Raw genomic sequence first — 14,120 nt, forward strand, 5'->3', positions numbered from 1 at the left:
CCTCCTCAGTTTATTAGACTGACTATTTCTTTTCAAATGATCTGAAGTGATGCAGGTATTTGGGTTTATTTCTCTGGTGTGTAACTTCAGAAAAAACAGAAGTCATATAATTTAGAGCCTAGAAAGAGATGAGGAAGAACTGAATAAAGCCCCTTCCTTCTGAAAAATGGGACTTGTGATCCAGGGAGGAACACGGCCTGAGAGCACAAAGCCAATAGTCTTCAGAGCCAGGGCTCCCACATGGGGTCCTCCACTTGCCTGATGAACAGGGGAAATACTGATTTGTCAGAGGTTTTAGCCACTAAGGTAAAAAAATAATTGGATGTCTGTGCATTTCTTTTGGGCAAAGTATGTTTTCATCATTTTTCCTAGATGTTTGTCTCTAGTCACTTCCTCTTATGTCAATAATGATTTTTACAATTTCTTATGGAGAGAAGTGTATTTGAGTATAAATATTAAAATAGTTTCAGTAGAAGCAGTGAAAAAAACTGGAACAATTCCTCCAGGCATAATTAACCATATTAATTATTATTTTTAAAATCCTGATTCATCAAATCCTGTTCTCAAGTGGTTGAGAAATGGGCATTCCCATGGAGGATGGGAAGTTGAATTAGCCTTCCATCTTTTCAAAAGCTAGGTATTAATTAAAGTAACACGATTTTGATGAGTTTTTATGGGTGTTTTTCCTACCTCTCAGATATCATACAGCTTGTCCTTTCGGATTTTGACGTGGACACGATTACCTGAGCGTTCCACACAACTGCACACAAGGCTGCAGTGAGCTCTGATCCCCTCACTGCACTCGAGCCTGGATGACTGAGTGACTACACAACTTTAAAGGGATCCTGTTTCCAGTTTTGTGCCTTCTGCAATGATTTTTGATATTTCATAAATTCACAAGTAAATGTGAAATGGGATCATGTTTTAATTTTGTGAGTCAGCAAATATCACCAAGAGGAAAACAGGATTGTGATCTTATTCATGGTAGCTAAAAGGTGAGTTTTTATTTTAACACTACAGATGCAAGCCACTGTTAAAATCTGTATTTTCTGTTAACGAACTAAAGTCTTAGGATATTTTCTTTTATTAAAGAAAATTTTTTTTTGAGACAGGATCTTGCTCAGTTGCCCAGGCTGGAGTGCAGTTGTGACATTACAGCTCACTGCAGCCTTGACCTCCTGGGCTCAAGTGATCCCCTCCACCTCAGCCTCTTCAGTAGCTGGGACTACAGGCACTTGCCAATAGGCCCAGCTAATTTTTTTATTTTTAGTAAAATACCAGCCAAGGCTAGTCTCAAACTCCTGAGCTCAAGTGATCCACCAGCTTTGGACTCCCCAAGTGCCAGGATTACAGGCATGAGCCACTGTGCCCAGCCAGATATTTTTAAATGATTGTTTTATTTACATTTCAAAAGAACTCAGGTGTTATATACAATGATTAAGTTATATACAATGATTAAGTTTAATGACTCCCTAAAACTATTAAAATCACATTCCTAAAGTATGTATTTTGAAGGTTTCCCAATATGCTCCTTGATATAAATAAAAGCTGGTAAATCCATGACTATGTCACACACTTAGTCATCACTTCAGCGATCTGGCTTCACTTTGCTCATCTGTAAAACAGTAGACTAGGCAAGTGGCCATCTAGGATGCCCCCAGTCACAAAAATAAAAAAACTCAAATTATTTTCAGAGACATTTATATCTAAGATAAAGCTTAGAGATAATGAACACAACATCCTTTTCAATGATTAAAAAATTGGGGTTCTAAAAATAGAGATGACTTGTCCAAGATCAGGTTAAAGGTCAAGTTCACATAGAGGAATGCTGGGAATGAAACATTCATCAGCCAGTTAACAATTTGGTGCTCTCCTCTGTCTCTTCATCTATTCCAAGAGATGTTTCTGAAAGGAAAATATCAAATATAACAGAAACCAAAATAAAATTGCCAAGCTACTTTCTAAAATGTCATCTTCAGCATTAATATTATTGTAAAAATTTTAAATATTATATCCATGTAAAACAAATTAAAAACAAACCAGAAAACTCAAACTGCTCACAAAAAGTGTGGTCTAGGTCTTGCTCCTCTTTCTTTTGCTTAAAGCCCTCCTTTCAAAGGATGATCGATGGTGAATTTTGTGCTACACCAAAAATCATGGCAGTAATAACAAAGAGGTAGGTATTTGCAAACCACAAACCTAAAAGAAATCTAGAAAGATAAAAATATATAGTGTAAAACCACACTAGAAACAGAACAAATGGGTTGCCTCTGCTAAAGAAAAAAGTAATTTTAAAAGTTTGCAGTATAAATGATATTCACCTTTGATTTTATTTAGTTTGGTTTACATAACTTTCAAATATCAAATCAAATTTCACATACAGATTTTACTCTGTATTTATGGTGGTGTTTTCTCTAAAAGCTTAATTTCAAAAGCTGAAGAATGAAGGAACACCCTAATCAGATAAAAGTCTCGATCAAGTTCTGTGAAGGAATACTACGCCCTTCGATGTCAGCACAGAACATTATTAAATGATAGGTCTAAATGTTATCCTTATATTTTATTAGGATCAAATTATAAAACTTGGAAGGCTCTTACAAATCTTACTTTAAAGAATTGCACCAACTTAAATTTTCTTTTTATGGAAGAATAACCTCAGATAAATTGACTTTATCATCTAAGACTATGCAGTCCAATATAGCAGACACTAGCCACATGTAATATGAGCACTTGAGATACGGCTGGTATGACTTCAGATGAGCTCTAAATGTAAAATTCACACTGGATTTTGAAGACTTAGTAACAAAAAATTAAAATGTCTCATTAATAAATCCATATATTTATAGTTATAAAAATTATTTCATGTTGATATATTATATATATATAAATTTTATATAACTACATTTATATATTACATATTTATATATGTATATTATATATTCTGCTTTATATTTAATTATATTTTTTGCTTATTTATTACTTTTTTATATTTTATGTTGAAACAATATTTTGAATATTTTGGGTTAGATCAAATAAATTATCAATTTAATTTAAGCTGTTTCTTTTTAGTTTTTGTTTGTTTTGAGACAGGGTCTTACTGTGTTGCTCAGGCTGGTCTTGAACTCCTAGGCTCAAACAATCCTCCCACCTCAGCCTCCTGAGTAGCTGGAATTATAAGCGTGGCACACGCCACAGCCCCCACCTTATTTCTTTTTAGTTTTTAAGCTAAAAATATTTTACTACTAGAATGTTTTAAATTATATATGTGGCTGCTGTTATATTTTTGTTGGAGAGCCTCAGTCTAAGGCATCAAACAAATCAAAAAAGAGCTAGAAATTAATTCTATAACTTAGGTCACCAATATTCTGTACTAGTTACAAATACCCTTAAACAGTTATCTCTGCTCAGAATCTCTGACATTCTGTCAGAGATGTCATTACAAAAATAAAATCATATGTATCTTCTTTTGAAATAACCTACAAAATGATTGTACTCCATATTTTTACAAGTTTAAAAAGGTCCAAATCTGTGTGCACAATGTACTATTTGTGTCAAATTGGATTTATGTGAATAGTAAGTGAAGTGGTGGGCTACTATAAGACCATCAGAAGTAAAAATATAAGGACAATGTGATGTAATATATACAATATGTATCCACAAATGTAAAATGTATACATATATTTATAAATCACAAATATATATGGCTGACCCTTAAAGAAAATGGGTTTGGACTGCATGGGTCCACCTATACACCAATTTTTTTCAACCAAAGGCAAATAGAAAATATATCTTCTATTTTTTTATAATCATATTTTTATATTTAAGTATATTTTTTGCTTATAATTAAATATAAAGAGAGAAACCTGGCATGAGAAACCTGTGTATATGGAAAGTCAACTTTTCATATACATACATGGGTTCTGCAGGGCTCTGCAGGACTTGAGCATGTGTGGATTTTCATAGCTGAGGGTGCTCCTAGAACCAATCCCCTGTGTATACAGAGGGATGACTTTAATTCATATGTACATAGAAACGTATGAATGGTTAATAATAACAGTGTGAAGGAAGAACCAAGAATATGAATGTGGGGACTATAATTATATGAAATTGCACGTAAGCATAATATCAGCCATCAGAATAATCAGGGAGATGCTAATGTTTATAAGGTTCTCTTCCTTTAAGATTAAATTCATAATTTGAAGCCTCCAAAAGACGTGATCAAGCAATTTGTTATGACTCCACAGAACCTCCTGGCTGAGAGTGAGGAGAGAATTTACACATCATTTAGTCCAACCTCCTCTTTTCACTGAAGGAACTGAGGGAAATGTGGGGAAATTTCCCAAGTCACAGAGTAAACTTTGTCTCATTCGTCTTAAATTACTGAAATATGCAGACACCAATATGTGGTTTATAAAATGTGTATGCTGTGCACGGGTCCTGTAAACAAACCACCACAGCTCCTTTCTCTGGAAATGGCACATATTCCAGAACTTTCCTTGGTTAAGCTGTGGCAGGTAAATCATGTTTGAGTTTGGGCTGGCTTAGGAGCAGGGAATGAAGGCAGTCCAGGCAGGGGAAGGGAGGAGCAAGAAAGGATCTCAGAGGTCAGCAGCAAAGGGAAGCAGGCAGCAGAAGAAAGCACTATATGATCATGTATGCTCAGCTAACAGCAACACACTTGCCTCTGCTGGGTCATCTAGTTGGCGTTATTTGAGAACTAATAAAGATCCCTTTTTCAGGTTCTCTCTACTTTCTCAGGAAATAAAGAGCAGCAAAGCCCAGAGCTTATAAAGCACAAGACTGGTTATTTTGATGGGGGTCAGGAAAGACAGGGATATTGCGCATGTACCCTCTAGGGCAGACCAGGTAGAAAACCCAGAAAGTTGCATGAAGGTACTGAGTTCCAGGTTAGGAGTGCAGAGAAGAGAGAAACAGGAAGCAGAAAGTGGGGAGTGGCTTAGCACAAACACAACACAATGTTTACATACTTCACAATGATGCCAATGCTGCAAATGGCAACACTGAGTCAACAGCATTAGGCACCAGGACACTTAGCTCCTGGCCTTCAGGGAGCAGTGGGAAGAAAACCCTGCAGGGTGGTGACAGGCAGTCTCCCTCTTCATGCACTCTGGGGAACCATGGCCTTGGCACTGCGCTGGGCACCTTCTGTCACAGTTTCCACTCTCTGTGCACCCCTGCTCACTTCTTTGGAGCTATCCAGAATCATGACCACAACCTGCTGTTCGCTTCCTTCTCCCTAGGAAGGACAGCTCCTACACTCTTACCCCTGCCCACCTTAGTCCATCTTTCTGTCTCTTCTCTTTCACGTTAATCAACCTCCCTTGGCTTCTACCCTCAGGCCTCATTCTTCAAACTCTTTCTCAGTTCCCATCCTCTTCCTTCTCTTCACAGTCAAGAGTTCTAAGCCCATGCTCTCTGGTTCCTTTCTCCACCAGCCCAGAGAACATCTTTCACTATGGGCCCCACTCAAGTCCTCATTTCTCATGACCTTTGACCACGTTCTCTTCCTTCCTTGAAATGCTCCTCTTCCTCTACTTTTCAGGAAATATTCTCCACACTTTTCTATCTTTTCAATTTTCTTTGCTAGCTTCTTTTCCTCCGTGCCTGCATCTCAAATATCAGTATCTGTAAGGTTCCAAGCTTGGAACTTTACTTGCTCCCATTAGGTGATTTCTCATTAGGTGAGGCCACTTCCATGGCTTCAACTGCCAGCTGTATGCCAACAACTTCCAAAATCACACACCTCTCCAGGGCACCAGATCCACATTTCCACCTCCAGATGGTAATCTTCACCTGGATTGTTCCACAGGCACTTCAAATTCAGCACATCTAAAACTAAACTCCTCTTTCCATCTGCACTCTCTAATTCTTCTTCTTTCTGTGGTCCCTGTGTTAATTACCAGCACTAAATCTACTGAATGGCCTAAGTTGAAAACCTCACTTCTTTCTCTTTTTTTTTTTGGCAGGGTCTTGCTCTGTTGCCCAGGCCGGAGTGCAGTGGCACAATCATGACTCACTGCAGCCTTGACCTGCTGGGCTCAAGCAATCCTCTTACTTAGCCTACCAAGTAGCTGGGACTACAGGCACATACCACCACACCCAGCTAATTTTTTAAATTTTTGGTAGAGATGAGTTCTCACTATGTTGCCCAGGCTGGTCTCAAACACTTGAGTTCAAGCAATCCTCTTGCCCTGGTCTCCCAAAGTGCTAGGATCACAGACATGAGCCACCACACCAAGCCTCTTTCATCTTTTGCAGCCAGTCTCCAGGTTCTCTCCATTCTACCTCTTAAAAAGCGATTGAATGCATCTTATCTTTTCTTTCTTCACAGCTTAGGCCTTAAGAGGCAACACTATCTGTGTACTTGTCCATTCCAATCTTTACAACACTGCCCGACCTATCACTATATGATGCAAATCGAATTTTTCCACTCTCCTACTTAAAATGTTTTAATTGCTTTCTCTTGCCACTAGAGAAATTCCAAACATTTTTGGAAAAAACACAGTCCCCTTTACATCCTGGCTCCCTTCCCCCCAAATCTTACTCTCCTCCCCACCCTCCGATAGAACTATTCCCTCTGTGCATGTCAGAACGCTTGAGCTTCCCCGAATATACTATGCACTTCAAGGCCTTGAGATGATTCTTTCCACTTGGAATGCCCTCCCCGTCCTTTGTCTGATTGCCTAACTTAGAATTTACATCAAGACTCTCCTCAAATGTTGCCTCTTCAGTGAAGTATTCCCAACTCAACATCTCTTCTCTATCCCTCTCCCCATGGGTCTTGCACTCCAGACCTCCCCACTGAAGAGTTAACTGCTCCATACTGGTGGTGCCACTGCACTCCTGTACTCTCCTTCAAGGAGCTAATTACATCTGTATCTCCTGCACTAGACTGTAGGTCCCATGAGTACAGGGACCCTCAAGTTCATCTTTGCCTCCTTAGCACCAAGCATGGCCCCTGGAGCACAGTAGCCATTCAGTAAATATGTGCTGGGCAAGGGGCAATAATTATGTTCTACCACTTACCAAGCACTTTACATGTGTGAAGCACTTAACATCATTATGTCATTGCCACACATTATGAAGGGGATACCAACCCATTTTGCAAGTGAGAAACAAAGTTTAGAAGGATGAAGTAATTTACCCAAAGTCAACAACTGGTAAACACAAGTTTACTTTTGACTTCTGAGCTCCTGTTTTTAACTACTCTGCTCTACTCTTGGATGAAAGGAGCTTGATTAATGGGGCTGTTTCAATAAAAACAATCTCCCCCAATCACAGGCTTAGGTGCTGGGTTAGTCCCAAATCCACTGCCAATATAGTGCTACTGTGCACAACAAAACCTGCAATTGCTGATTGATTTCTTCCTTGATAGTTGTCAGGGTTCCTATGACTAAGGAGAGGGGCACTATTTATAAATATCAGCTTCTTGGTTTCTGGCTTAGAATGCTCTACCCTGGAAATATCACAGAGAAGACCGGATTTTCCCCTAGGTACTATTAGGTTTCAGAAACTGATGTCTATGCCCTGTTCTGGGAACAGAGATGTGGCAGTGAGTGTGATCATGATGATGGTAAGAGATGGATTTCAATATGTATACTCTTGGAACATTGTTGCAATACTTAAGAGTCACTTCTTGTACAAATACTTTCACTACCTAGAACCAGAGGACCTTTCTAGTCTCCAATCTAGACTCTTAAAATTAACAATGACTACTATCTATATATTCAGTGGTCCATCACTGAACACATATACCTCATATTTTCCACTCCACAGAACTATATTGCATTCAGTCACCCTCTCTTAATTCATGTATTTTCTGCTAAATGTATTCTAAAATTGAACTCTGCAATGTTCTCTGATTCTAATGACTTTTTAATATTAGTCCCCTATTTTCTACTAATACCTCCACCACCTCCACAACCATGCAACGAATATTTAGAATCAGTCCTGTGCTTACACTAATTAGTGCATCTAATCCTCCTGAATCACAGATGATCAAACTTGTGCAAGGCCACTCAGCTAGTAAGGGACACACATAGACACTGGGCTCCAGACACGAGGACTATTTGTATTAGTGTTCTCTCCCTTACTTGTTGACTTTTGTACACACATACACATGGTTGGGAGTGGGGAACGCTCTTTCTCCCCACTCCCAACCCTTATTTACCTGCTGAATTCCTACTGGTTGTTTCAGGCTCAACTCAAGGGCAATCTCCTCCATGAAGCATCTCAGGGTTTCTCTGCCCTTTCTCCTGTTGGGGTGGGATGCCCCCGCCCTGGGCTGCATTACCACCTGTGTCTCTATCTCCTTCTTGCTTTCCCTGAAAGGCAATTGGTTAGTTGACTCCTCTCTTTCCCTCTTTTACTCAGCTGTAGGCTCCTCCAGAGCATGGTGGGGTCTGAGTCTTGGGATTCTGAGTGTTTAGCACAGTGTGTAGCTCATGGCACATATACAACCAATGCTTGTTCAATACTAAGTCATCCCACTTCTCTGATTTGGTCAAAGGCCTGATGGATGATGTCATCTGACTTAGCAAGAGAGACAGATGATTCCCATCATGAATGATGCAGGCCATCATTTCCCCACCTTTTCATGAACTCATTCTAGCTCACTAGGTTTACACTGGGACAAGCAGTTACCACTAATTGAGGAACTGCCACTTCTCAGACACTGGGGTGTATGCTTCACCCACATCACGGAGTATCCTCGCAATACTGCCAAGTTGACATAATGATTTATATTCATTTCACGAAGAAGTTTAAGTTCAGTTATCTTAAGCAACTGGCCTACAGTCACATAGTAGGCAGGCTTTGTTATAAAAACAGGTATAAAATGCCCTATCACATGTAGTCTTCCCTGTCCTGGAGAGATTCATTAGTTATTTGTGAAAATTACTTACAGGTCAAAAAACAAAAACTATGTTAATTTGATGCTATAATACTAAATAGTAAATTGCTAGAATAGTGAAAGCGTGGTCAGCCAGGATTTTTAGAGGCTCCAAGGCAGTTCTACCATATGCATCTATCCAGGGCAAATCATGCCTGCAGTCCTTATCAGACAGGTGGAGATGATAATATCTACTTACCTCAAAGGGGGTTGAGTATCACATAAGATCATAGTTGCCAAAGTCCTTTGTGAAGGAAGAGGACAGAGGCTCATTTTAGAGTAGTGTGCTGGACAGTCTGTGGGAGACCCTAGGGATCAGAGCTACCTGAGATGTTGCTTAACAGCAGATGAAGGAAGCTTGACTGGGAATCCACATTTATTATAACAAGCCCCCATATGATTCTCTGGGACACTAAAGTTGGAGAAATAACAGGTTACAGCATTGCTTCTCAAATGTTAACATACTCATGGGGATCTTGTTAAAATGGAGATTTGAATTCAGTGGGTCTGGAAGAGAGTAGCAGGCAGGCTAAGATTTTGCATTTCTAATAAGCTCCCAGGGGAGGCCACATGCTACTGGTCCATGGACCACGTTTGAGTGACAGGGGCTTGGAAGATCTATCCCCACTGGAACAAATTAGATTTGTTTTGTTTCCGATTGCACCCCCCCAACTTCAGAGAGTGTTTTCCATAAAGCCCAGGGTCTTAGTATTGGTACAAAATTACTTGAACTACTCAAAACCAAATTGAAATACACTTCCTATCACAGGCAAAGCAGCAGCATTCTTTTTAGATACGGATAGCATATGTTTAGCATGTGAAAAAATAATTTATTACTACTGAGTGAGTCCTATTTAAAAGCGTGCAAAGCATTTTATATACATTATCTCTAATCTCCACCCCGCCCCTAAAAAGGTGGATATTCCTGTTCTGTAGATAAGGAAATGGTGACTTAAGTAACTTGGTCAAGGTCACATGGCTAGTTAGGTGTTACGCAGGGATTCTGATTTTGCTCCATCAGGATCCAAAGCCCATGAGTCCTCCATACTCCCTCAGAGTGTTAGATATGATTGTGATACGAAATGCATCAGCTTGGGAATCAAGAAAAAAGCGGGGGAAAAGTGTTTTTTGAGTTTAAAGTTCTGCTGAGGCAGATTGCGAATGGTGGTGGGGTTGGGGGATAAGATTCATTAGTGATCTATGTTGCCTCATGGACAAAACATGCAGATAGCATCCTTATTAATGGTTCCCATAAATCTAGTAATGCAGATGGAAAAAAAGGACACTAGTGACCAGCGTGCTGATTATAAACACTGCCACCTACCCTCAGGCTCAACCAACGAAGAGGAAAAATTCATCCTGACCCTTGGGGCCTGTTAACTTCCTCCCTCTCTCGCATGAGGTTTCTGTAATCTTAAAAGTTCATACCAAACATAGGTTTATCCTTCTATGTTATGGCATAATTGCCAGACCTCCATACCGCTAATGCTGCTTGCACCTGAAAAAAATGTACTATTTAGTCAAATATCTTGAAAACGTACTGATTTTGAAGGCTCTGAGTAACAAAATTTTCTATACTTTTCGTGAGGTTGATCTTTACGCACTGCTGTAAAGATGCGTAGAGAAAGCAGTCAGATAGTTACTCAGGTGTTCCAAATGGGGGAAAATAGTTACAAAATAAACCACCCAGGCAATTACCATCCAGTATCTTTAGCACTCAATGATCCACGGGTGGAGGATACAGGGTTAACGTTTTTTAACATCAGGTCTCTCCACAAATAGCCCGCTGTAGCTTAACTGTTACGTTTTCTAAAGATTCATCTTTATAAACAGTACAATTACTTCCCTTTGTAATACAAACAAACAATTAGAAAGCAACATCTCCTGCAATTAAGATGTATGTACAGTATTAGTATAAAACCAAAGAGTGATATTTGAGCTATTCAGGATTATAAATTGATTTTGTTCCTGTGGTATTCTTTACAAAGGGTGGTTCAAAAATAAAGACTGAAATCTAAAAATATATCTTTGGTTTGAAAACTTACTTAAAAGCATTTTTAGAGAGTGTGTGTTTTAAACAGGGGGTATGAAAGTGCATCGGGAGCCTAGATTTCAAACTAAGCATTTCTTATTTCACTCCCTAACCACAAAACAGTTCAGATCTCAGATTCAAACCAGAAGGCCACAGAAACCAATTTGAGATTTTCTGAAGAGACTTCACTGAAACGTATGGACAAAAACATGTTTGCGATGAGTCATATTTTATAGGACCTTAATGGCCAATGAATGCCTTATGTGTCTTTCTTCCTACATTCAGTATCACTCCCAAGCAAGCTGGTGACATATTTTCCAGGCCTTGATAATTTTTATACAGTTACCAGATCTCGGTTACTAAGATTCATGAACAAAACCCTTTCTTGCGCTAATTTTTTAATGCCATCTAAATGAAAAGAACGCGATTCTTTCCAAACTAACTCTCCCCAACCAGGCAGTTAATGCCCTTCGCCAGAATAAGGGCGCGATACTTTTAAGACCCCAAAGAGAAGCTCAGGTGCTTTGGGGGTACTACAAGTAAAAAGACAGTGGGAAAGGTTCCTGGAGAGCCGCTTTGGGGGAAAGGCAGACATAACAACAGGATATGTTCGTTTCCAGAGGAAGCAGGAGCTGCAATAGCCCCGGAGCAGGAAAGGCGGAGTCAGCAGCACCCAAAGGAAACGGGCGCGCCAGGGTTTGCTGGAACCGGGGTTGCTTAGGGGTTCTCGCCCCGTCTAGTCCGAGACTGCTGAGCACCTCGCCCCCGGGGGACCAAGCTCAGGCCTCCTGGCACTAGTGGTTATAAAGAGGTACCCATATGCTCTCTGCCGCCCCTGCCGAAAAAAGGGCCACGGGGGGGAAGAGAAAAAGCACACACCAGGCGCCGCGGCAGGTGAACTTGTCAACAAGTCAACCCTGGACGCAAGTCCCTGCCCACCAGGGAGCTCGGGGTCCTGGGGCCGGAGCCGCCGGGAAGGCGAGGCGCGCGGTGGGTGAGTGGGGTGGGCTGGCATGGGTGCCGGTGCTCCCAGCGCTGGGGCCGGAGCGCGGAACGCTTCCCCACCGCTCCCCCGGGGCTGACGCACGCTCTCATGGCGCGCGCATCCTCCAGACCTTCCCAGGCCGGAGGGAGGAGGGGAGGGGAAGGGGCTGATGCGGTTCCCGCACCGGGATCCGGGACCCGAGGAGGCGACCCGCCTATCACGCGCCGCCCGCGGAGGGCAGAGAAGGCAGCTCCTACCAGGCGTCCCCGACCGTCCCGGCTGCCGGGCGTCTCCTGCTGCCTCCTGCAGCCCGCCCGGCGCGCCCCCGCCCCGACCCCGGAGGGCAGGTACCTCGGAGCCTCGGCCCCCAGGAGCCTCCCGGCCGCGGTCGGAGCGTCCCTCCGGATCACTCATCCGACGTCAGCGTCAGCCGAAGGCGAGGGAAAGGGGCGGGGGGAGCGCAGGAACCGGCCCTTCCTGCGGCGGCCGCCACCAGCCGGAATAGCAACCGGCGGAGCCCGTGCGCACCGCAGCGCAGCGCAGCGGCCGGGGGGTGCGGGCGCCCTCGCCGCCCGGCTACCTACCGCCGCCTGGGCGCCGCCGCTGCCTCCCTTCCCCGCTTCTACCCTCCAGCAGACGCCCGCCGGAGCGACCCCTCCAAGGGTGACCGGGGGAAGGTGGGTGGCGTTGACCTCACCTTGCTTGGGGAGGGTCGGGGACTCGGGGAGTGAGTTTCTCTCTCTCTACTCCCCGGGGTCTCTCCTCGACCCCCATCTCCTGGGGTATCCCCCGCTCGGATCCGCCGCCCAGAGTGACCCCGCCCCTGCTCTCCGGCAGGTGTTCCACGTGGCCATAGCGTTTGCGTCACAATGTCCTGGCGGACAGGTGGGAGCCACAGCGTACACCCCAGGGTTCCCTCTGTGCTGTGCGTAGTGCCTGCTGCTTGCTTCCAGGTTAAATTTCTGTAGCTTTAGAGGACAGGAGACTTCATGACTTAAGTGCCAAGAAAAGTTACAGAGGCCTGCTGTACCTGGAAATCAAGTTTGAGCTTCGAGAATAAAGTTCATGTTTTAAAAACAGCTGTGTATGTATAGGTATATATTTTTCATTTCCATATATTTCTGTATCTTTTATTTTTAAGTTATTGCCACTTGTAGCAGTTTCATCTTCTCTTATCCTTTGTCACCAGGAAAGAACCAAACCATTGTTTCTAGAGACCCTGCAGTATACAGATCACAGGAAGAAAAAGTGTTGGCATAGCTGCTTCCTAATATTATCTATGTGGAAATGAAACCTCAATGTAGTATGACTTCATCCCTAGTTATGTTATACATTTATAAATAAGTTCATTCAGTCGTCGCTGAAACAATTTAAAAGGGCCGAATGATAGTTATTGAGTCATGATGCCGACGAATCTGAAATCCTGCGCTAACATGGATGGAGTGCTAGCTCTATGTCCGGCACATGCTGTATGCTTTATATTTAATCCTTACAGCAACCCAATACTGTAGATAAAATCATTATCCCGATTTCACAGATGAAGACACTGCCCAGAGTGCCATAAAGAGATTATTGAGCAGGGATTTGAATCTGAACCAGGAGACTTAGCTTAATCTCAAGATAGCATGGTGTCTTGCCAGAATGGATGGAGAAAAAGTATAGAATATGTTGACATTTTAATAAAAAGATAATAAGATAGCATAGCTCCAGAAATTTACATAACCTTTAAAGTTATTCTTTGGGGATTCTGTTTGTCATAGATTTGAGCCTGTCCTAGTCTTAACACGAATTTTGGAGCTGAATAAACAGCTCCTCAATAAGTGTGTATGAGTAAACAAATCATGAATATGGTCTACAAAATAGCAAATTGTTGAAAAGCTAAGATTCAGGAGAAATTTTCAGAGAGAAAAGTATCGCTTATATATATTTGGCTTTTATAAAAAAAAATTCAAACTAACGTGTTAACAACGCAAGCCAAATGATTTTGCTGTAAGAAAAAAACCCCAAAGCCTTTAAAATGAGAAAGTCTTCCTTACAAAAGAAAGATGATTAAGATATGTTAAGATACATTGATTCCAAGAACTGTAAATTTATGTGTAAAAAGCTATTATCAGGAGTTAAAAGGATAAAGAGATTATTATTGTTTAACAGAATGAAGTGCCGTAATGAACATCATAGGTGCCCAATAAATG

At 41.8% G+C, this 14,120-nt stretch overlaps 1 protein-coding gene across 40 annotated transcripts in view; it reads right to left on the reverse strand.

Moving 5' to 3' along the window:
• The window catches only part of ICA1 (islet cell autoantigen 1), a 154,019-nt gene extending 141,225 nt beyond the window's left edge, over positions 1 to 12,794 (reverse strand). For 13 of the 40 annotated variants that reach the window (XR_010158770.1, XR_010158783.1, XR_010158779.1 and 10 more), the window contains exon 1: positions 12,280 to 12,434. Coding sequence is in view for 2 of the 40 variants with exons in the window: in XM_024357737.3 (XP_024213505.2) it covers positions 12,186 to 12,342 (157 nt within the window). In the remaining 38 variants the exon portion in view is untranslated. Of the gene's footprint in view, positions 1 to 12,185 lie in introns of all 40 variants that reach the window. The other 27 variants (XR_010158784.1, XR_010158780.1, XR_010158777.1 and 24 more) reach the window with 12 other exon arrangements.
• Between the last annotated feature and the right edge of the window lie 1,326 nt (positions 12,795 to 14,120).

This window comes from Pan troglodytes, chromosome 6, assembly GCF_028858775.2.
Source record: "Pan troglodytes isolate AG18354 chromosome 6, NHGRI_mPanTro3-v2.0_pri, whole genome shotgun sequence".
NCBI classification, from domain to species: Eukaryota; Metazoa; Chordata; class Mammalia; order Primates; family Hominidae; genus Pan; species Pan troglodytes.